At 32.9% G+C, this 8,734-nt stretch overlaps 2 protein-coding genes across 2 annotated transcripts in view; both read right to left on the reverse strand.

Moving 5' to 3' along the window:
* Positions 1-2,142, reverse strand: part of LOC111715775 (uncharacterized) — a gene marked incomplete at its 5' end in the record, with an annotated part of 13,906 nt that extends 11,764 nt beyond the window's left edge. Inside the window, 2 exon segments of the mRNA XM_023491142.1 lie at positions 1,239-1,325; positions 2,045-2,142. Of these exon segments, the coding sequence (XP_023346910.1) occupies positions 1,239-1,325; positions 2,045-2,142 (185 nt within the window).
* Positions 2,143-2,338: 196 nt separating this feature from the next.
* Positions 2,339-8,734, reverse strand: part of LOC111715780 (DNA-binding protein RFX7) — a gene marked incomplete at its 5' end in the record, with an annotated part of 9,516 nt that continues 3,120 nt past the window's right edge. Inside the window, 6 exon segments of the mRNA XM_023491148.1 lie at positions 2,339-2,343; positions 2,427-2,629; positions 2,902-2,991; positions 3,562-3,662; positions 4,540-4,611; positions 5,695-5,761. Of these exon segments, the coding sequence (XP_023346916.1) occupies positions 2,339-2,343; positions 2,427-2,629; positions 2,902-2,991; positions 3,562-3,662; positions 4,540-4,611; positions 5,695-5,761 (538 nt within the window).

Raw genomic sequence — 8,734 nt, forward strand, 5'->3', positions numbered from 1 at the left:
GTACCTTATCTAGACAATTAATTAATCAAACACTTGCACTTTATCTAGACAATCAATTAAGCAAACACTTGTACTTTATCTAGACAATCAATCAATCAAACATTCGTACTTTATCTAGACAATCAATTAAGCAAACACTTGTACTATATCTAGACAATCAATTAAGCAAACACATGTACTTTCTTGAAATAATCAATAAATAAAACACTTGTACTTTATCTAGACAATCAATCAATCAAACACTCGTACTTTATCTAGACAATCAATTAATCAAACACTTGTACTTTATCTTGACAATCAATTAATCAAACACTTGTACTTTATCTAGACAATCAATCAATCAAACACTCGTACTTTATCTAGACAATCAATTAAGCAAACACATGTACTTTCCTTAGACAATCAATTAATCAAACACTTTTCTTTATCTAGACAATCAATTAATCAAACACTTTTATCTCATCTAGACAGACAATCAATTAATCAAACCTTTGTACTTTATCTAGACAGACAATAAATAAATCAAATACTTTTACTTTATCTAAACAATAAATTTATCAAACACTTGTTCTTCATTTAAAGAAATCAATTTAACAAACATATTCTCCATGTTCATGTTTAAAACAAATCAATTAACTAAACTCATTTGCATTTGATCAATTCAATCATCCAATCATTCAAGCTATCATTCAAGCTATCATTCAAGCTATCAATCAATCAATCAATCAATCAATCAATCAATCAACCAACCAACCAACCAACCAATCAATCAATCAATCAATCGTTCCATAAATGAATGAATGAACGAATCAATCAATTAATCAAGTGTGCTTTCACTGAAGTCAAGAATTCGTGAGTTAAAACTATTAATTTATTCTAGTTGTCTGGAACCTAAATCATTAAACTTTCAGTTTTCATGTTAGCAATTAGTAAATTCTGCACCATATCAGATATTTTACTGTGCATACCTGATATTGTACTGTGCATACCTGATATTGTCCTGTATATACCTGATATTGTTCTGTGCATACCTGATATTTCACTGTATCTGTTTACCTTGTATACTGTAAACTGTACAGTGTAGTTTACATAACATACCCTTGTTCCTTGTACAGTGTACCTTATCATCCACAGTACAGTGTAATGTGTACCGTGTACCCTTTTCTTTTTCATAGTATACCGTGTACCGTGTGCCGTGTACCATGTACTGTAGTTTCTTCTTAACCGTAATTATGTACCTGTGGTTTATCCTCAACCTTGAGGTTCTGCATGAGCATGTTCCCGTCCATGCAGACCTGGGCCAACGCCTGCTTCTTCCGAGGCAACTAGGTACAATAGTATTGTCAGACTAGATACAAACAACTCATTGTTGAAGAGTCTGTGAACAAAATTTCAAGTGACCATGAAGAGTTGAATGCCAATAAAAGAAATTGAATGTTTACGGGAGGATTGCGAAATTTAGATGTATCTTTTTTAATTTATGTATAAATAATGAACATGGAAATTAAGTGACGATTTTTAAGGCGTCATCACTTCACACGACATTCATTCGTAAATCTGACAACGCTCAACTAAGAACATACTCTTTAACAATGAAGACCATATTACTCCAGGGAAAATAATTTCTCTTCCCCCTTTATCATTTTTTCTCCCTAAGATATATATATATATAAAAGATATTCTAGGATGTTCTTCGCTGAATTGGACAACATAAATGATTTTCGGGGGAAAATCAAAGAAATTTTGGGTATAAAGTATCGAAAGAACAGAAAAAGTTCCTCCCCCCAAATCATTTACCCCCCGGATGGGTAATTTTGATTATAGTTTATTTCTATATACCTTATTACTGGTATCTTAAATCAACGCTCCAGCTTAAGTTCATTATGAACATATGTGTACTGCGCTTAATTCTAGGAAGTACAATGAAGGGAAAGCAAAGGCGTCACACAATCATACAATTGTCATACATATAATTGAAGACAATTTCGATGTCTTCTCTCAGTTCTCATGTTTATTAGGGACACTCTGTATACTGCAGACCCACCTTATCTAAGGATATGGAGGAAGGAGGTCTAGAACTTAAACTGATTCTGCTGTAGTTCGGAGTTATCACATCAGGTCTTTCACCGTACCCTACAATACCTAATACAAAAATCAATCAATCAATCAATCATTCGACCAATCATTCAACCAATCATTCAACCAATCATTCAACCAATCATTCAACCAACCAACCAACCAACCAACCAAAGTCGGGGTTTTTTTTACAGGGGTGTATTTTTTCAGAATTCAAATAGAAGGAATGATTTTTGATGATTTGAAAAAAAGGCAACTTTTGTCATTCTTTTCGATATTTTTCACCCAAAATTCGTTTGAGAGGTTGGGGTGAAGAAAATTGATGTATTCAAGAAAATATACACCCCTGCCTTTTCTGTGTTTTAAAAGAAACCTGAGATTATTCTGTGGATTAAGTGTTGTTAGAATTAGCTTGCTGTCCTGCTGTTGCAACTGCTGCTGTTGTTGATGCTGCTGTGGCTGAAGTGTCTGCTGCTGCAGCTGTTGAATCTGAGGTTGTTGTTGTCCAACTGGTCGTAGTACACTTGACAGCAGAGTACAGGCAGCAGTTGATCTAAAATAAAGGTTTTAATGAATATAAACAAAGTCTGGGAAAAAAACAGGTTTTTTTCCAGGAGATATGCACGCTTGCCGCGTTGAATTACAAAAAATAGAGAGATTAGTATATATTTTTGGGTTAGGTAAGGTTAAGACACTTGCTGGGCCGAGCGCTGCGACAAGCTAGGGGGCCGAGTGCTGCGGCTAGAACAGTCTGTCTCTCTGTCTTGTAATTCAATGCGGCATGCGCGTAACTCCTTTTGGCTTCTGTCAAGAAGGGAATCCTACCTGTTGTCTACATACATCTTGTCCAGGAGGTGTAAGGCGAGTTCGGTCATATTCTCAACTTTCACTTTTAGTAACTTCTCAACCCATTCTCTAGAATAGGAAGAGAATCAGGTTACAGTTATACCAAAACATGTCAAAACTGTTTAATTCTTTTGATCATGTTCATTCTGACGAGAAATCGGATTCCCATGGTTAATATGGACCCAGATCCCCATTGTATACCGTAAATCCGGTTCCCCATCGGTAAAAATGAATACGGATCCCCATTTGTAAACATGAATCCGGATCTTTTTTAGTGAACAATGAACATGAATCCGAATCCCAATTCGTAAACATAGACCCGGATCATCGTAAAATAACATGAATCCGGATTACCATTGGTAAATAAGAATCCGGATCTGAGTTATTAAACACTAATTTGGGTCCCCTTTGTTTAACATGAATCCAAATCCTCATTGTAAAATTAATCTGGATCCGAATTGGTTAAGATTAATCCGGATCACCATTAGTAAACATGAATCCGGATCACCACTAGTAAACATGAATCCGGATCCCCATTGGCAAACATGAATTCGGATCACCATTGGTAGAATTTGTATACATGAATCCGGATAAAAAAAAACCCGGTTTTTTTTAAAAGTCTGTTTTCTTTCGTCTTACCTGATAAGAAAAGAGGCAGCTGACGAAATCTCTTCGTCTACATCCCTCCCCTCCCCACTCCTTCCCTCGCTAGATATATCAGGGGTACCAGGCACATCAAGCTAGAGAAAAAGAATTAATATATATATATATATATATATGTATACTAGACTATTGCGCGCCCATCTTTTATTTCTCTTTGTGTACATTGTAAAACAAAAACAAACTAAAAATTTCGCGGATTTCTAAAAAATTCATGGATGATCAATTTTTCAAATATTTCCTGTAACAAATTTCAAATCCACGAATTTGTTTTCATAAGATCCGCGAAATTATTTTGTTCTAATTTTACAATGTATACAAAGAGAACATCTTCACATTTGAAATAGAAGATGGGCGCAATGCGCACTAAAAGCCTAGTGTATATACTATATATAATTAGCTAAATTAGGTTAGTAAGAGAAGATAGTTTAACAAGTATTAAGATTTTGTATTAAAGTAGTGGGATAAGCACTTTTGTGCATTTTTTGTTGTTTACTTCTTCTTAAATGTTTTTTAGCTTTTCCTTGAATATTTAATCTTAACGTTATCATACTTGAAAACATAAAGCGCGATAAATATATATATATATATATGCACATATGCACATATATCTATATATATATTTCCTTTTTTACTATTAAAACGCAAACTGAGGCTGGCTGCAGGCGATGAGCGATTTCGGAATATATAGCAATTTTTAATGTTAAAAATTCATAAAAAGAAACAGATAGATAGAAAAAACTAGATAGCCTAATCTTTCTCTCATTATTCGTTAGATTTATCCGGAGTATAATTGATCTTAGCCTTGACGAATAACTGTTGCGAGGTAATAAAACGCAGAAAACAATTATAATATCTGATCAAGTGTTTCTCAATCAGTTATCAATTTTTACAGTGCACTAATTACACCTGGTAAACTGTACGCATTTTTGTTAACATTATTAACACAATAGTTACCTTTATTCGTTTTCTGAGCCCAGCATAACAATATCTAGAGTTCCCCCTTGTGCCCAGGCGACGTGGTCGTACCTTAAAAATCGTCGAAACATTATTATTATTATTATTATTATTATTATTATCATTCATGTCTTGTAGGCTATGTTACGTTGTGCTCCAAGGTTGAGATCCTTGCCAGTTACCCAAGTCAGCTCGGGTTTTAATGAATCATATCAGACCATGAAAGTTTTAAAGGGACTGTAAACATAATTTCAAGAGACCTTCCATTTATAGAAAGGCATGTCCAATTCACAACGGTACTATTTAACCCTTTGTCTAGACAACGATGAGGTATAGATAACCTCATTTGTATAGCTGAAGATCGAGTTTTGGGAGACTCGAGGTTACAGTGTACACTGTACTCTCCGTACTAGTGTACACTTGAACGGTTTCTTGTCATTTCCCGCTATATAAATTAGAATATCTACAAAATCCCTGATCAAACAAAGGTTTAAAAGGGTTTCGTTGTAAATTGGACATGCCACAACCCCCCCTATAAACGAAAGGTCACATAAAATTATGCTTCAGTCTCTTTAAGATTCAGTGCGTACGTCGGATATGTCAGAAGACATTCGATGCAATGTCAAGGCAACTTTTTTAAAATAAAATATCCGATCTATGCGCTGGTTAATAAATCTTTAATATTATGAATAGCTAATCCTGTCTTGAAATGTCATATCTACAAAATGTTTTTCAGTAAAATATGAAAAATATGAAAAAATATTTTTTACAAAAAATAGGAAATTAACTATAAAATTGCACATAAAGTGGATGTTGGCGTAATTTCAGTGACTCTCTAAACAGGGACGAGTCCGATTCACAATGGTACCCATGCAACATTTATCTGCTAAATAAAGTGGAAGATATTGTCGTTTTTCTAGGTTTAAAGAATTTATTTCTGATAATATCATAATTCTTTTATGTATTCCTGTAGTAGAAATGCGTGAGTCACTTTTGTATAGACCACAATGGAAAATAATCAGTTTTCAAAGAGAGAAACATAGATATTTAATTAATACTTGGTCAGACACAGTTTTTGAGGGTGCCGTTGTGATTCGGACCTCGTACATAATATTAAAATGGTAGAACATCTGCCCTTTAAGAAAGACATATTACCTGAGGATAAACTTGCTTCATCACTTTCCCGAAATCTGCAGTTGAGAGAGGTTTTATTGAGTTGCACCTAGAGAATAAATGAGTTAATTTAATTTAAGAAATGAGCGTGGTAGCAGGTGAAATGAAATGAAAAAGATCGTGTGGGATCCCCAGACCGACATCCGAGAGAGGGTCTCAGTCTTGAGCAGGTAGACCCCAATATGGAATCCCCAGAACACCATCGGACAAATCATAGAGTAATAATAACTCGCTGTCCGGACACATGCGCGCAACTAGACAATTCAGCTAAGGGGGGGGCAAAGGGCAATTATTTCGCGCGTAGCGTGAAACATTTTTTTAACCCCCGTCCAAAAAAATATCTAGGGGGGGGGGCAAGAAAATGTGAATTATACTTAACCATGAAAAAATTACCTTACCAATTCAGGATATTTTTGTGGAAAATTTTTATATTTGGGGCCGTTCATTTAGTTTGGGGCAAATTTGTGTGAGAAAAATCTTAAACTTTATATCTGGGACAAATTTTATTTTTTGGATTTTTTTTGGTCAATTTTGTGTATAGGAAATCTTAAATCTTTTTTAAATACATATTGGGGGCAAAAGGGTCATTTTTTTTAACTAAGGGTTACTTTTTGTTGGGGGCAAAACTTCTTTTTTTTTTAGCATTATCAAAATGAATTAGATAGGGCTGTAAAGTTTACAGTTGGTTGTATATATAAAACAATTAGGGATAAAAAACTACTTTAGGTGCAAAATAAAAATATTTGGTGGTATTCTAAAACAACAAGGGTTACAAATGTTGAATAAAGGGGAAAATTTAAGTCTGGTGGAGCAATTTGAATAAGAATGTGTGAGTGTAATTATAAAAATCCAAATTTTGATGCATTTTTTTAAGACGATAATAATTTATCGAATTTAAAAACACTTACATCTTATTCAACCTTGGTAAGTTAAAGCTTTAAAGGGTACCGTTATGAATCGGGCACTGTCATCTTTACATGGAGGGTCGCTTAAAAATATGCTTTCAGTCCCTTTACCAAGGGTTCCTGCGATCTGAATATTATGCAGGCAAATTTGGCAGAGAAACCGTGATTAAGTAAAGTGTTTAAAATTAAATTCCCGAAAAAATAATTTATTTTAAGATAAAAAATGCGCGACTTTATTCCCGAAAACTTCCTTCTGTTTGGGGAACCACCGGTCGGTAATATTGGGCAAAAAGCGGTAAAAAAATATGAAAAAAAGTAGTCAGAAAAGTTTGAGAAAAATCTGCAAGGGAAATTCATACATCTTGACTGATTACTGAACCCCTAATCAACATCATTAAACTTATGCTAACAGGACAAAATAAATTTCAAGCACCGATAAATAATAAAAGAAAAGCTCTAAATATAGATTTTGTCCTTAGAGTTGAGATAGGGGAGTGTAATACATGTCCCTGGTCCAAATTTTCAATGCCTGCTCATTAAAAAAAATTACACCTCCAACTTTAATGGTTAGGGTGTAAGGGAGGATTTTTAAAATTTTCAGTAAGTATGTCAAAAAGTTTTTTGAAAAATAATTATTTTTACTTTTATCAAATATTAACATATGACACATGTTATTATATCTATTTCTCAAGGCCTTTACAAATTTAAGTCGTAGCCCTGTAGCTTAATTAATAAGAAAGTTATTTACCATTTCTGATTTTTTAAACATTTTTATATGGGGTCATTCATTCAGTTTGGGGCAAAAGTTGTGTGAGAAAAATCTTAAAACTATATTTCAGGGACAAATTTTATTTTTTGGATTTTTCTTGGTCAATTTCATAATTTTTTTTCTTCATATTTTTATTCAGCTACAAAGAACGAGATAATACATAAATGGTCCAAGTTTTCAAGGCCTGCTCATTAAAAAAATTAGACCTCCAACTTTAATGGTTAGGGTGTAAGGGAGGATTTTAAAAATTTTCAGAAAGTTTGTCTAAAAGTTGTTTGAAAAATAATTATTTTTACTTTTATCAAATATTAACATATGACACATGTTATTATATCTATTTTTCAAGGCCTTTTCAAATTTAAGTCGTAGCCCCGTAGCTTACCCATTAGTGACGAGACCATTAACTATTAGTGAAGTTGTTTTAGAAGGATCTTGTCAAAACAAAACTTGATTGTACTCAGGAAAAAACGATATTCAATTAAATTTTTGATTTTTTTTTTGTACAGGGTGACCTGTAAAACATGAAAATCTAAAAAACTTTGGTAATTCATAATTATTTAATTATCTTCAAAACTTTACTTTTACGTTTTAGTTATTTAGCTCTTTAAAAAAGGATTCCAAAAATATCTTTAAATTTGTTCTAACAAAAAAATTCACAATTTTATAGATTCAAAACTAAATTAAAGGGTGTTCTTTTGGGTTTCTTCTGAATTCAAAATCTTGTTTTTTTGGGTTTTTTAAAATGGAAATTCAAAAAAAAAACCAATTTTGAAGTTACGTCAAATATAAAATATGTTTTGAAAACAGGAAAACCTAAGGAAAGCGCAGAAAAAGACAACACAACATTTAGTTTAAGAAAAAAGGCACTTAAAAAAAACCTAGCCCGGTCAAAATTGACCTTCTCGTCACTAATGGGTTAATAAGAAAGTTATTTACCATTTCTGAATTTTTTTTTAAACCGACCCGCCCTATTCATCAAAAAAATATTTTTTTCCCGCTAAATTTGCTCACAACTATGATGTTGAAAAAGTAAAGAAGTTTTAGCGTTCTAAAGTAAGCCATTTTAAATTATTCAGAATAAACCACCGTGATAGGATTAATAATGTTTTGAGATTAGTATTTGCGTCGTGAGCTGAAAGCAAACGTTGACATACTCTAAAATATGGACAATAGTATCCTGTCCTTATCCTATCTTCTTTATCAGCTATCAAATCTTTCTCGGTAACAAGGGGCAACTCATCAGATTTATGTAAACATTAACAGAGACTCTCATTTGTAGTTTAAGAACGATTGTTTCTAATAAAATTTTTTTTAAATAATAAAAATCTCAATTAAATAATATATATTT

The sequence above is a fragment of the Eurytemora carolleeae genome, unplaced genomic scaffold, assembly GCF_000591075.1.
Source record: "Eurytemora carolleeae unplaced genomic scaffold, Eaff_2.0 scaffold1220, whole genome shotgun sequence".
Lineage (NCBI taxonomy): Eukaryota > Metazoa > Arthropoda > Copepoda > Calanoida > Temoridae > Eurytemora > Eurytemora carolleeae.